The 13988-nt window shown below is 43.1% G+C and overlaps 4 protein-coding genes across 7 annotated transcripts; 1 reads left to right on the forward strand and 3 right to left on the reverse strand.

Annotated features, from left to right (window-relative positions):
• Positions 1-908: 908 nt before the first annotated feature.
• anks3 (ankyrin repeat and sterile alpha motif domain containing 3) lies at positions 909-6385 on the reverse strand. Of its 3 annotated transcripts, none has more exons than XM_031842904.1 (16): positions 6323-6385; positions 5635-5845; positions 5305-5503; positions 4878-4999; positions 4711-4792; positions 4486-4603; positions 4243-4392; positions 3988-4113; positions 3722-3837; positions 3463-3627; positions 3214-3338; positions 2985-3126; positions 2623-2878; positions 2459-2530; positions 2283-2374; positions 909-2182 (listed from the first exon to the last, which is right to left on the reverse strand). In XM_031842904.1, exons 2-15 carry the CDS (start codon positions 5799-5801, stop codon positions 2292-2294), a joined length of 1923 nt encoding a protein of 640 aa, XP_031698764.1. In that variant the 5' UTR covers positions 5802-5845; positions 6323-6385; the 3' UTR covers positions 909-2182; positions 2283-2291. The 3 variants fall into 3 exon arrangements, with proteins under 3 accessions (XP_031698764.1, XP_031698762.1, XP_031698763.1); XM_031842902.1 differs by having other exon boundaries at positions 2605-2878; XM_031842903.1 differs by having other exon boundaries at positions 2605-2878; positions 5635-5827; positions 6323-6364.
• A 228-nt stretch (positions 6386-6613) lies between these two features.
• Positions 6614-10280, reverse strand: cunh8orf33 (chromosome unknown C8orf33 homolog). 2 transcript variants are annotated; one of them, XM_031843240.1, is made up of 7 exons: positions 10263-10280; positions 8774-8880; positions 8609-8685; positions 7882-8324; positions 7707-7797; positions 7380-7526; positions 6614-7259 (listed from the first exon to the last, which is right to left on the reverse strand). In XM_031843240.1, the coding sequence occupies exons 2-7, from the start codon at positions 8809-8811 to the stop codon at positions 7051-7053; spliced, it is 1005 nt and encodes a 334-aa protein (XP_031699100.1). In that variant the 5' UTR covers positions 8812-8880; positions 10263-10280; the 3' UTR covers positions 6614-7050. The 2 variants fall into 2 exon arrangements, with proteins under 2 accessions (XP_031699100.1, XP_031699101.1); XM_031843241.1 differs by lacking the exon at positions 10263-10280 and having other exon boundaries at positions 8609-8677; positions 8774-8793.
• h3f3d (H3 histone, family 3D) lies at positions 9848-11898 on the forward strand. The gene is made up of 4 exons (XM_031843243.1): positions 9848-9932; positions 10704-10846; positions 11030-11183; positions 11291-11898. Exons 2-4 carry the CDS (start codon positions 10719-10721, stop codon positions 11417-11419), a joined length of 411 nt encoding a protein of 136 aa, XP_031699103.1. The 5' UTR covers positions 9848-9932; positions 10704-10718; the 3' UTR covers positions 11420-11898.
• A 12-nt stretch (positions 11899-11910) lies between these two features.
• uqcc4 (ubiquinol-cytochrome c reductase complex assembly factor 4) lies at positions 11911-13376 on the reverse strand. The gene is made up of 2 exons (XM_031843242.1): positions 13191-13376; positions 11911-12457 (listed from the first exon to the last, which is right to left on the reverse strand). Exons 1-2 carry the CDS (start codon positions 13280-13282, stop codon positions 12130-12132), a joined length of 420 nt encoding a protein of 139 aa, XP_031699102.1. The 5' UTR covers positions 13283-13376; the 3' UTR covers positions 11911-12129.
• Between the last annotated feature and the right edge of the window lie 612 nt (positions 13377-13988).

Below are 13988 nucleotides of genomic sequence, written 5' to 3' on the forward strand. Positions count from 1 at the left end.
GTGTGTGTGTGTGTGTGTGTGTGTGTGTGTGTGTGTGTGTGTGTGTGAGTGTGAGAGAGAGAGAGAGAGAGAGAGAGAGATTAGTAAAAGGTCTGATATACTGCGTCTAAAGGAGGAAGAGAATTATATGCTCTCCTGGACAGCCATTCAAGAGCAAACACGTTCATGATTAAATTGGTGATTATGAGCCAATGGTGGATTTGCATATAAGCGAATGTTACAACAGATATTCACAGAATATAACTATATTTTTGTTAATTCACACTTGCTGCATTTTACATTGTTTTTAAACCCCTCAGTAAAATCCTGAAGGCTGTACAGGAGGAATTGTCCGTTCATCTTAAGTGGATTGTTAATGTTTGTACATAATGGTATATCTTATTTTGAAGGACTGTAGATAATGTTGAATTAATTTATATGAGAAATGGCTCTATTCAGACAATACATTAAAGCAATACACTTGAATTAGTCCTGGACCTGTGACGTCTGTTTTGTCAACTACATTTAACATCCCGTCAGTGTACAGTCGATGTAGCCTGAATATATGAAGCCTGATGCAAGTTCAAATGACCTGGATTCATTCATCCTCACAGTTTCACACCTGGCTGCGGCCCACTACAGCTAGTCTTCTACTCCTGTGTGCTGAGCAGTTCCAGTGGAGCAGTCGGGATAAAAAGTTTAGCTCGAGGGTACCTTAGTGAGAGGAAAGAACGACTACTTATTCATTTTCACCCGACCACACTTTACTCTCTTGGGCCCAGAAATCCCAACTGGCAACCCGCCAACATCTCTAGCCTCAAGTCTACACAGACTCCTGTCTGTTGTCCTCACTGGTACAGTAATCCTCATCTCTCTTAGTTTCCCACTAATACATCTGCGGTTGTCCTGATGATCATGGGGGCCAGAGCAGTGATGTCTGAGTCGGGCGGAGTCTTGAGTTCATTTAAAAACCTGGAGGCTGGTGTATCTGCATCAGCTGCTACAGCTAAACTCGGCCAACATCCGTATCGTGCCAACGATGTTAACTGAGCAGCAACTGTCAACACAACGTTTCGCCGCCAAGGCCCCGGGCACAGTGGAGGATTTTCCGATGTACTCCGTACGAGGGCATCCCAACCATCGGGAGGGAAATCCCTGTCCCAAGAGGCTCTGCACAGAACTGCTCTGTAGGTTTAGCCAATTAAAAAGTGACCGCATCAATTGAATCAGACAAATATTAAAATATTGAAAACTTTATACAACTGATCATGGAATCTCTCCCAAAAAGACTCATTTATATATATTTTCTAAATATTGTTTGGATCATTTTGTCGTTTCACCTAACTCTAACATGGGCCTCCAATACATTTGCAAATATTCTCAAGCTGTCATGAAATTTGTGTTTTGGTCACATAATCTGTTTGCAAATGAAGCAAAAGAATAGCAACAGTTGTCTTTCTTACCAGGATGTGCTGCTCCAACATCTGATTATGTTGAAAAATGTTAAAATTGAAAAAGTGTCCACACTCAACTTCCAGGCAACACGGTTTTAATACAATAAAGACTATCTGGCATTTCAAAGATATGGGAGAATTTCGGGGTAAGACGGATCACATTTAGGAAGCAACAAAGTAAATCTGAATGATATACGAACCACTTCATTGCACCACTGACACATCTGTTGTAAAATAATGTATTGCTGTAAATGATTAACTGACGGGGTTCACACGGTGCATTCAGCAGGACATTATTTTCAAACTGCATACGAATAAGATTTCATTCAAATAAAGTTCATATGACTCTGCAGAAAGTCTTAACTTTGACTACTCTTCGGCTTGTGGCACGAACATAATTTAAACCACATTTCATGTTGGAAGAGAGTTCAGTTTTTCTTGAAACATTTCACAGCATTCCAGCCTCTGATCCGGGATCAGTCCCTTCTCCTCTCAAGCAACCACTGGAGTCCAGCATACAACCAGCACAAGCGAGTGAGTTTGTCATTTCACTGCAGCAGCTGCCGCTGCCCTCGGCCTTGTCCACATCTGGCGAGCTCTGGTGCGTCGGCCAATCCGTGAGGAGCAGCAGGTCAGCTGACTCCCTCCCCGAGTCTCGCTCTGGTCCGGCCTCGTCTTTGGCCTTCTCTCGTGTCAGTGAGGTTGTTCAGGGTGGTTAGATCACCCTCCGTCAAATATTGGCAAGAAGCCTCCTCGAACACAAAGAAAAGTTATTTTCTCTTGATTTATCAGCGCTGGAACTCTTTCAGCGCTTGTTTTCATCCAATGAAATTCATAAAAAGTGCTCACCTGTAAACGTTAAGGCTGTTCCCAGCTATCGGACACTTTTTCGGGGGCACTCAGTCGCCTCAGACTGTGAAGCACAGTTTCTAGGATCCCCGCTGTAATGATGAAACAAGCAGTCAACAGGATTAGCATTAAGCTCCACTGACGACACAAAATCACTGAGCATTACACCTTCTTACCCAGTTCTTCTTCATGGGAACTGAGCTTCTTTAGTAACTCCGCAACACTGGAATGCGTTAAGCCCTCTCCAGCTGCAAAGGAAAATAAAATTATTTATTTATTAATCACAAAACGGAGTTAACCAGCACAGGCCACCTCAGCTCACCTTTAACACCATTGTCACCTTTTGTTTCATCTTCCGCGGCAGTACATGAGCTGCTATTCCCATCCGTAGTGAAACAGGAGAGCAGTTCAGCGCTGCAGGCCCTGGACTTCGCCTGTGTGGCGGTCATGTCCTGAGCTAAGCGGTGGTTCTCCACCAGCTCAACGTGGACCCTCCTCCACGCCATCTTGTCCTCCATCAGACATCCCTCCATCACGGTACGCAGCTCCTTCTCCTGAGACACTTGGCTCTGAAGGCTCTCCGCCTCCTCGCAGTGCTAGACAAGGAGGAAGTTAGTTTAACGGGGGGGGGGGGGAGAAAGATTTTTCAGAAATGTGACATTTGTGCGGCAGTTACGGCGAGCGTTTTTGCATCGCTGTTACTTTGTGTAGCTGAATGGCCATCTCCTGCATCTCGGCTTCGAGCTGGTCTGCGTAAGCCTGTTCCAGGGCGTCGCTGGGTGGTCGCGCGTTGCTGTGCCATCTCGCTATAGCCGAGGTCATCTTTCGCTTGGGTCCAAACAATCTGGAGTGTGAGAACGGATGTCAGCATTTCACGAGTTCAAACAAAAGGCTTGTAATGCACTGGGGTTGGTGTGGAAGAGTCTCTCACGTGATCCCTATTTCTTTGAGATCATTTTCAGTCAAGGTGAGAAATATCCGCAGGTCAATGTCTTGCTCTTCAAGAACAGGGAGATACTTGGAAAAGCCAAGTTGTTCCAAGAACTCTGCCAGATCCTACAGAAATAAGATGTTAGACCCAAGTCAGACCAGAATAGACTGGCCACGCACGCACGCACGCACACACACCAGTAGGGGTCGAATTATGAATACATCAGAAAGTAAGCAACGGTAGACATGCCTTTGGACCAGCGTAAGAGGGTGGGAGACCACCATGTGAGAGCAACCCACAGTTCCCTGTACCGCTTGAGTGAGACGCATCGTGGCTTCCGTGGCGACTCTTGCCTTTTGAGTGGTGGCCCTTGTTTACTCTGCGAGAGCTGCTCTTTTTGCACTGGTCCGAGTCCTGGTGGAGAGAGGAACACCGTGTCACAGAGAGAGATCTAAACACAATCTGGTGTCAAGACTCCAAAGTGAAATTGGCGAGCTCTTGCGTTCACCTCGTTACTCTCCACCGAGCCTTCCCAGTTGAGGGCAGCCGCAGGAGGCACGCCTTCGCTACTGCTGCTGCTGCTCCTCATGGTGGGCATGTCATTTTCGAAGAACGGACTGTCATCTGTGGGGGCATCATAAAAATATTGGATTGCTTTGGCAGACACCCAGTGGACATTAGTTACATCACATTGCGGTGTGTCTCCCGGGGGGGCCTTTCTTCCAAAGACACATTTCCGATGTCACAGAGCACTCGTGATTGTGTGCCTCTCACCTCTGCTGCTGTTGCTCTGGCCGTCCAGCTCGTTTATGGGCGAGGTCACATCGCGGTAGCGGATACCCTCACTTTGGTCTCCGATATCACTCACCGGCATTGAGCTAGGCGGCGCTGCAGGAGGCTCTGTGAGGAGAAAAGTAGTATTAACAAACGGACTATATTTATGAATTAACTGTATGTACTAGATACTCTTCACATGTGACTGGTAAGGATACAGGTTGTTGGCAGACAGGATATCTCATGTGACAGTACCACACAGCTTGCTGGTGCCTCCTACTCGGAACTTGGCAATGGCCTGGGGCCCGTCGTGGATGCTAACGCCTTTAGCTCGGTTGCGACTTGGCCTTGTCCGCGGCGGTGCGCTGTCCGAGTCCTCGGAGGAGCTCAGGTCTTCAAAATGTCCTGATGGGTTGGAACACACACAGAAAAACAATCTTAGAAAATATAAAAGACATGGGATAACAACATATTTAGTAAAAAATAAGCAATGAGGACCTGGTTTGGTCCTTGGAGAATGTAAATCAATGAGGCTGATGATCTTGGTGTAGCCGTATAGCATGGCTAGGGCACGGGCAGTCTCTCCTTTGCTGTTACGGTCATCCACTTTAACTTTCTATAAATGATCAAAACAAAGCCGGTGTCATGATCATAAGGCATTATCTTTGTTGTGCAACGTCATCATCACCCATCCTCAGTGGTGTGCCAATGTAACCCACTCACATGATCAAGCAGGTACTGAACAATGATTTCATGTCCAGAAGCAGCCGCCTCCATCAGGGTGGTGAAACCAGACCCCGGCTCCCTGTGGATGAAAGTAAAAGAAATGACAAACTGTGGCTGAAACTCTGGAGTGCTGCAGTGCTTCTGGGATGAATGAAGACACTCACTTGACGCTGGCGTCGGCGTTGTTATCCAGCAGGAACCGGACCATCTGCTGGTGGCCTGTGCTCGTGCAGTGGAACAGAGCGGTCCAGCCTCGAGAGTCCTTCAGCTCCAGCTCTGCACCTTGCTTTTGGGGTGAGAAAAAACAAGAAGCCTCATTGAACATTCTGGGTTTTGAGAATAAGCTGCCAAACATTTGTGTTGTTGTTGGTGTTGGCTTACCGTTTGCATTCTGAGTTTAATTTTGAAAAACACTTATGAATGCAACACTTATCAGCACCAAACCCTCCAATCACTCTGCGTGGTTTCATTTTGTCACTGAAGTGTGAATATGCTGCGTGGTGATTTTTGCATTCATGAATAAAAACTTATCTCAACATGTGCCGTTTTCTGAACACGCCAACAGAGCGTGGCATGAACTGTTACTGTTACCTGCAGCAGAAAGTATGCGATGCTTTCATTCCCACAGCTTGCTGCCAGCATCAAGGGGGTTAACCCTTTGGCAGTGGTCGCATTTACATTCACACCGGCCTCCAGCAGGAGATTTGCAATGTTGTCATGGCCGATGTAAGATGCATACATCAGTGGGGTCCATCCGCCGATGTTCTTGCCATTCAGGTCCACCTCACGTCTGAAAAGGACACAAGATCTTTGTTGTGAAGAGCAGCTTGGCGAGCAGTAAATAATCGGAGCCTATTTAAGGATTGAGTTCAGGTGTGAGCCCTTTGGCATTGGTGATAGTGATATTATTTAGGCACCCACCTTTTGATGCACTCTGCCACCACGTCATACTGGCCGATGGAGCAGGCGGTGTGGAGGTCCAGGGGAACGTCCAGCTCCTCGAGTCGCACCAGGGAGTCACCGAGCCACAGGGAGAGGCTGGCACCCAGCTGCTCTGATTCACTGGCTTCGTCGCTTAGCTCAGACATTTTGTACCTCGTGTCCCTCCACACACCTGAAAACAGAGGTGGCCCTGAGAATAAGCACCAAGATTGAAGATAAGAGGTTTAATTTGTGATTAATATGCAAACAACCCATATATGTTCAGATGAACATTTTTTTTCAAATCACTATTTCATACCCCACATTTCAACTTGATTTTCACCTTTATTTTAAAAAGAGCAGTAACTTATTTAGTCCCTCCATACTGAACGTTAGTTCAATGTTTCATCATGTAACGGTAACACAGTTCATCGTTCCCTTGTCTTCCTAAGTGTCTCCTTTAGTTCTCCCTCTTTAAATGAGACATGTTCGTCCTCAGCTGCTCTCTACTTACAGCCTTTTACTAGCTGCAGCTTCCAGCTTTGCTCTTTAGCTAGCTCAATGTTAGCCCCCGGTGTGAACTACTACACACCTCCCTAATAAACTACAGAGGAAACCAATTCACATGACGAGACTGAACGAACCAATGTGTTACAATATGTGCGAATAGCTAGAGTTAAACACTTACAGTCAACAGGTACCGTTAGTTTGTTTTCTCAGCGGCTGACACTTTTTTGTTTTGTGTGTCACGCTCAATTGTGCTCGTGTTGAATCACCCCCCACCGTTTCCTGTTTAAACGCTGACGTTTTTGCTAAACTCTTTCAACAAGGCATGCACTAATATATAGTAATGACTGACTTGTTTAGTATTAAACACTTTGAATTGATCTTTAGGAAACATTCAGTTTATTCGTGCCAACGAATCTGATCGTTCCGAGTGTTCGAGTCTTGGGCACTGGCTTCCAACCGGGGGGTTAAACCCCTCAAGGGATCCCTAAAAATATCTGATGAATCAGCAGATCAGGGATACGAGATAAACTCACAGTCCAAACTAAAGATTGGTCACAAGTAGACAGCTTTATTTGGGTTGTCACAAGCTAACTAATGAATGGCACTGTAATGCTATGATTAAGTGACTGTTCACAAAACATTTTCTCAACTAATAAATGTATTTGGGGATGATGTTGTGAATATAAATGTTCATATTCAGACTGCCACTTACTAACTACCCCTTCAGAGGTTTGACATGTATAAAAGCAATAATTACCAAGCAACTTTTTATAAAAACAAAATCCTTTATTTAGATATTCGCTACATGCAGCTAAAACAGCTAAAAGCAGTTGTTTTTCTCCCATTATTTCCAATGCAGCCCACAGTCACAGTCCAACATGACGTATGGTGTCTCCTGGGTGCAAATCAGAGAAAATTGAAGTGAAACTCCTCCTTTGATGAAGTAAAGACAAAAGCTGACGTCTGCTCCTGCGTCTGTGCTTTCAGGTCTGTATCCTGGGCAGCATCCAGGTTCTCCTCTGTGGCTGGTGTCTGCTTTTTGACCTCAGCTCTCCGGTGGAAAAATGACTTCTTTGGAGAATCTGAAACAACTTTGACCTGAGCTGAAGCAATTTCTGTTGGGATTAGAGAAATCTTTCAGTTAACAGCATTTCAACCCAACTTAAAAAGTTCTTTCACAGTTAATTAGTTATTTTTTTACTGGTCATATCACTCTACTGCTACGATCCACTCACCACTCTGAATGAGTTTGTACTGCTTGCTCTTCTCCTCATCCATTTTTTTCCTGTAATCTCCGGTCATGGCTCTCATCACCTGCCTCTTCTTGGCCAGAGGAGCTTTCGAGCTCCGTAGAGTCTTCAGGCCACGAGAGGCTTCCTCTTCTGCATGGAAAAAATATGGTATTAACATGTGTGCTGTATGTAGATATGCTATACAAATGCATTTACCGCCCTTTGTAATACTACAAAGTGTTCACACTAGGCTTCACATGTGTACCTCAGCACATCATGGACTGAGTAATAATACTCCAAACATATTTTGTGTGAAGGTAAACGTCATACTCTGTTTTGGTGTACTCTTTTGGGACCCCATTCCCAATTCCAGCTGCTCCATGCACCAGTCCAGCTGTCTGTTCAGCTGCTCCTCTGCACTCTGAAACACACACGGTCACATTCACACATCAAATCAACTTGAACCCGCTACGATCACTTTTAAAGAAAATTATTTCCGACTGACCGGCTCTGCGTCTTTGCCGCCTTGACTCCCCTCAGCTGGACTTGCCGTCTGCTGTGCCTCCGCGCTGTCAGAGAGGTTTTTCTTTCCAGATTTCTTCTTCTTCTTCTTCGCTTTTGATTTTTCCGCTGACGGCTCAGGTGGAGAGTTGACCTCCTGCAGTGGGGAAGGCTTTTCCTCTTGGACACCGTGTTGCCTGCTTGGAGAGGAAATGTCTGGGCTCTCTGTCGTCTCCATGTTTTCCACAGGAGGAAATTGAAAGTTGAAGGCAAAAGCAGCGCCCTGTCCTGTAGAGGATATTTGGCTCACTCCTGGTTTGACTGATGGAGATGGTTTCTCTTGAAGTGCTGGAGCGTTGTCAGGGAGGAAGTTAAATCTGAAAGTGTCGAGGGGCTTCTCAGCTCTGTCGTCGACAGGACCTGAGCTGTTTGAGTTTGGTTCAATATCTGTTGAACACACACTCAAACATATGAATAACATACTTCTTGGGGCATTGACTTTAAATTACATTTAAATTACTTTAATTGTAACAGACACACAAATGTATGACATAATCCAACGTCATTGAAACATTTTAAACCCACAACTGATCGGTCATTTCAGTTAAATCAAATATATTTAAGACTAAAAAGGATTAAAATACATTTTTTTTCCTACAATAGACCACACGTGCATACAGCAAGGCTCGTAGGGAATGCATTTAGCTTGTGTTGAGTAATATTTGATGTACCTATAAACAGCAGCCTTTCCTCTGCCATGCTATCACGTCCAGCGTTGCAGGTTTTCCGTCGAAAGGCATCTGTTAGACTGAAATATTTAGATCGACGCTTCAGGAATACAGACTTGCTCGGCGGTGCAGGCTCACGTTTTAAGTCAATATTTGTGAAATACTTACATTTTCTGTTCAGCGTTGCGCTCAGGAAAATGTACCATCGGTGTCACATGAGAATAAGTCCGTCTGGTGAAATTTCCCCAACGATTGTCGTTCCGCTTGATGGTATTCTTGTGACCCAGTTATGAGTGAGTGGATTGACAAAAACAATATTTGAATCACTATAAACTAACAGATACATACACAGACTCACTTGATGTGTTCGTAGATGAAAAATAAAGGCATGGATAATGAGTGAATATAGGGATAAAGGAAACAACGGATTAACTTCCAAATAAATATGAAAATAAGGCTTAATTAGCTATTTAATTTGTACGGCCTGAAAAACAACAAAATAAAAAACTAAATTAAGGTACAAGAGAATATAAGAAGAAATTAAAGTATAAAACATTAAGCAATAAAAAGATGACAACAGTAAACTAGAGTAGTTTGCAATCATAAACAGGCTGTAACAATGTATGATGATAAAGATGACTTAGTTCATTACTAGCACAGGTACTAGCACAGGTCTTCACACAATGCCAGGTGCTTTTTATTTCCTTTTCTTTCATTTCTTCTTTTTGTTTTATTTTCAGATTATAGCCACATGTAGTTTTATAGACTCAAAACAGCTGGCTTGTGCTAGAAACGGAGGGTGTGCAAGTGCATTCTCAACAGATGTGTGTATTATCACCTGACATGTCCACGCTTTTCCCAATCCACTATTGAAGCTTACTCAGTTCTACACAGCATTCATATCAGTTGTTTTTCACATGACATCATTGTTCCCTTTTAAGAAAGGAAGCTCGGTGAGCACTACACTTTTATGAAATTGATTAATCCTAAAGATGTAGAACAAAAAACCTATTTCAAATCTGTGCGGATTAAGAAGAAGCAGTTTCCGGTTGATGAATGAATGCAAAAACATGTCGATACCCCCAAAGAAGGCACTTCAGTATGCATGCTCATTCTACTTAAAATCAGAGGCAGTGTTCGTCCTTATTCCCTCCACTAATCACATTCCGTCGGGATTTGAGTTTGGACCAATCGTGTTGGTTCGGGGGCGGGACTTCAAGTGCCGCTCCTTTCAGACTATAAATACCATCTCACGCTCCCTCCGCTTAGTATTGGAGACCGACGTGCAAAGTGGTTACACTGTCAAACCGGAACAGAAACACTAAAGGTAACGTGAGAGTGTCGGCTTTTTTGTTGTGTTTTTCTACATTCTGTGTTTATTTCCATCAACTATATACTGTAGTTTAATTTCCAGGTCGTTAGAAACGTTAAAACACGGCTCTGGACTAGCGGTTATCGAGAGTCTCTTGACAACAAAACGGCGCGCGCCATTGCCAGTCGGCTAATGTTGGCTACATTTGTGATGCTAAGTACAAACTTGACTTATCAAGAAACTCGTGTTATTTCAATTCAGCGTACAACTACGGTTTAGTTCACTTGAATGGTGGGTCAAATTGGTTTAGATGTTGTCTTAAATATTGATGTTCTTAAGCCTTACCGGTATCTGTAGCTAGCTGGCGCCATTTTGCAACGGTCGAAGCTAGCTTTTAATTCTGCTAACGACGGCAAAGAAACGTGTATGTGCACTGTGGCTTAATGGTGGCACCGCTGTAGACGGGCTTGTTTTGTTTAATTTAAACCATCGGTGTGTCGGTAGAGGTTACACTATCTGCACATCAAGACGCGTCCCCTGGCAAACGAGTTGCAGTTTACAATACGCTCGCTTAGCTTTAGTAAGGTTACTACTGAAAATAAGACAGGAATTGTTGTAGGTAAAGTTATATTCTATTCGAGGATGTAGGTCATTATAAGAGTGTCAACGATGACGTTGCTGCAGTGGATAGGGCAAGTGGCTCGGACCTGTAATGATTTAAATATCGAAGACAACACTTTTTGAAATTGAATTCGTTGTTGGTCTGATCTTTTGTTGTGTTTTCAGACCTGCAGGTGAAATATGGCTCGTACCAAGCAGACCGCTCGTAAATCCACCGGAGGAAAGGCGCCTAGGAAGCAGCTGGCCACCAAGGCTGCAAGGAAAAGCGCGCCATCCACTGGTGGCGTGAAGAAGCCCCACAGATACAGGTAATGTTACACATGTTCATACATGCTGAGATTTGTGTTAGTGTTGTAGTAAGGCCATTGTGATTGCAGTCTGCTGTTGCTGTAACTAGGACTGAGGCAACTAATAACAATGCAACTATCTGAAATGCAATAATGAAAACTGTTGTGGTTTCGGGTCCTAAAGCGTCACATCCCTTGTTATAGGCCCGGTACCGTTGCTCTGCGTGAAATCCGTCGTTATCAGAAGTCTACCGAGCTGCTCATCAGGAAGCTGCCTTTCCAGCGCCTTGTGAGAGAAATCGCTCAAGATTTCAAGACCGACCTGCGTTTTCAGAGTGCAGCTATTGGTGCCCTGCAGGTGAGATGTCATTCATTGTTGTTGCACTACTTTTTTTTTTTTTTTTTTTTGAGGGTACCTACCTAGAGGCTAGGTTTAAGAAATAACTTTGTTTCTTCTCCATGTAGGAAGCCAGTGAGGCATACTTGGTTGGTCTGTTTGAGGACACCAACCTGTGCGCTATTCACGCAAAGAGAGTCACAATCATGCCCAAGGACATTCAGCTGGCCAGGCGAATTCGAGGAGAGCGTGCATAAATGATTGCTTGGATTTTATCTTTTTAGTGGGGGGGTGGGTGGGTGTGACTGGGGTTTGTTTTTTGTAAATCTTGGAACTATTACCAGCATGTGTACCTCCTAATTTGTCATGTGTAGTTTCAGGCATGTTTTTCTTTTTGTACTTCATTTTACTCTTGACTTTCTCCTTGACTGTCCTATTTACTGTAGAGCTTCATATCTGAAAAACTAAATACCCCACTGCCTTTCTCAGGTTTGCAAATCTATTTTAGACTCTGTACCATTTAATCCTGTGTGCATGTTGTAGGATTTCTTGTTGTGCTGTAAATAAACTTTCCGCTACCTCAAATTAGTGACTGCATTGATGTCTAAATGCATACATTTGGATAAGGAGATTTGTGGGGCAAAATTTACATGTTCACATAAATTAAGTTGGGGTTGTTGATGCAATGTTGTATTTCAAATGTAATTGTTACTAAAATGCATTGATTGAAAAACAAGGTGAAACCCAATTCATTGACTTTACATTTTTAATCCATGTTTCAACCAAATCAACAGAAATTTGGAAGAAGGCAGTGTGTGGTCTGAACTTGGAAACGGAAAAGTTCCTTTGCACTGGACGGCTTCACTGCTACACTTTCAGTGTTGTCCTAGCAATGGAATAACACTTTTCACAATAAATATAACCTGAAATATATATATATACATCTGAAGTCCCACATTGGTTAACTTTATTTATCGTGAGCTTCTTCCTTCTCCGCTTCATCGGAAAGCAAGCCGGGTAAACGTTCATACAGCTGCTTCTCCAGCTGTACATCAATGTCTGTCTGGCCTCTCAATGCACACCACAGTAGAAAGCCTGTTAGAAACAGGCTGATGGGGAGGACTTTCCACCAGGGCCGCTGAAACTGGCTCCCCATGGAGCGGTCCACTTTCCAGGTTCGGTGACTGGCTTTACTGGTGGAGAACTTGAGGGGCTCATTGTTCACCTCTTCATCACCATCTTTGGACTCTGCGTATGTCTTAGAGCTCAGAGCCAGGGGGCGCACACTATTTACTCTGCCAACAAAAGTACATCAGTAATGACTGTTAATCAAATTTATTGTTATCCAACAACCCTACTGTATTCATATAAAGTACTTAAAATGAACTGTACACAAATATATTAATAGGAGCAGTTTTTCTACCCAGTACTTTGAATATTTGAAACTGGCCTAGAAGCCTCAATCTGGTATCTGTCAGGATCTACTATTTTTATAATTTTGTACACCAATTTACATGTCTCCAATAACTGCTCCATTCACAGTGAATTATAAAACATATCCTATGGAGGCAGCCACTATTATTCGATATGATCTGAGTCATTAACGCCTTCTAGTCCGTGTTAAACCTGCAGGATTTGCCGGTGATTCTAGAGGTTACGGTGAGTCGCATCATGGTGCGTTCAGGGTCTCTACAGTAATCAATAGTATCAGGTGAAAATTATAACGTTTTCATGGTGTTCAAATGTCGATCAGGTTAAAGACGGAACTGATTATCATTTGTGACCTTATTTGTGTATATATATATAATGACCAAAACTTGTGACTCTAGATACTACGGAAGCTCCATTTTTGCTCGTAGACTAACTTACAGGTATTAATCATATGTGACCATACCTAAAAATGTTAGCAGTGACAACATAGCTTAAATTACACATTATCGGTAGGTCACAGAATTAGACAGAACCGTTTACACCTTGTCATTGAACCGCACCACTACTCCAGATTCAACGTGGTTTCTATAGACTCACCCAGCAGTCGGTGGAGCGTTTCTAACAAATATCCCTCGACTGAAAGAAGCTCTCATCAGACCGGCGAAAACTCGTCCTGTTGTTGTAGACATCTCGGACAACTGGTCATCTTAGGACACGTGACGTTATTTAAAATAAACTGAGGGTTTTCTTACAAAACGCACCTCGTTGAGGTCACAGAACTCATCGTGGTGCAACCTTGAAGTGGGTCCGATGTCGCTGTTGAACTCTGGTTAGGACCGTTCCACTAAGATTTATAGTGATTTCTAAAATCACTCCACATTGTTTCATCGAAATTATTGTTATTACTACTATTTTATACTGTTATTATTAACATGTGAGGATTAAACCTTTTTTGCCAGAATAGTCTATATCTGATGTTTTGCGAATAACAATATCATCTATATCGTTTGGCATCATTTTACTTTAGGGTCCATTTACGATCATATTACACAATCTTAAGCAGTAGATAGAGTTGGCCCAGTTGTAGATTACCTTGTAAGTGAAATAGTTTTTTCCAAATGCTGTTACTAAAGTCAATATTTAACCTTTCAACTCAATTTTATATCATGTTTTGGCTTGAGAGGCACATCGAAAACTGTATTAACATTTTTTATTATAATTTCAGTCCTAATCAGCTGCTTTATGTTTTCACACTGTAACAACTCAGCATTAAATTCACTGTTTTCTTCTTTTTATTTTAATGCTGCAATATTATTGCCTTTTTCTGCAGAAACATATTTCCGAACCACTTGCAATTCTTGTTTTTTTTTTATAATATAATATATATTTATAGTA

Source organism: Anarrhichthys ocellatus, unplaced genomic scaffold (genome assembly GCF_004355925.1).
Source record: "Anarrhichthys ocellatus isolate YVR2014 unplaced genomic scaffold, GSC_Weel_1.0 scaffold4, whole genome shotgun sequence".
Classification (NCBI taxonomy): Eukaryota; Metazoa; Chordata; class Actinopteri; order Perciformes; family Anarhichadidae; genus Anarrhichthys; species Anarrhichthys ocellatus.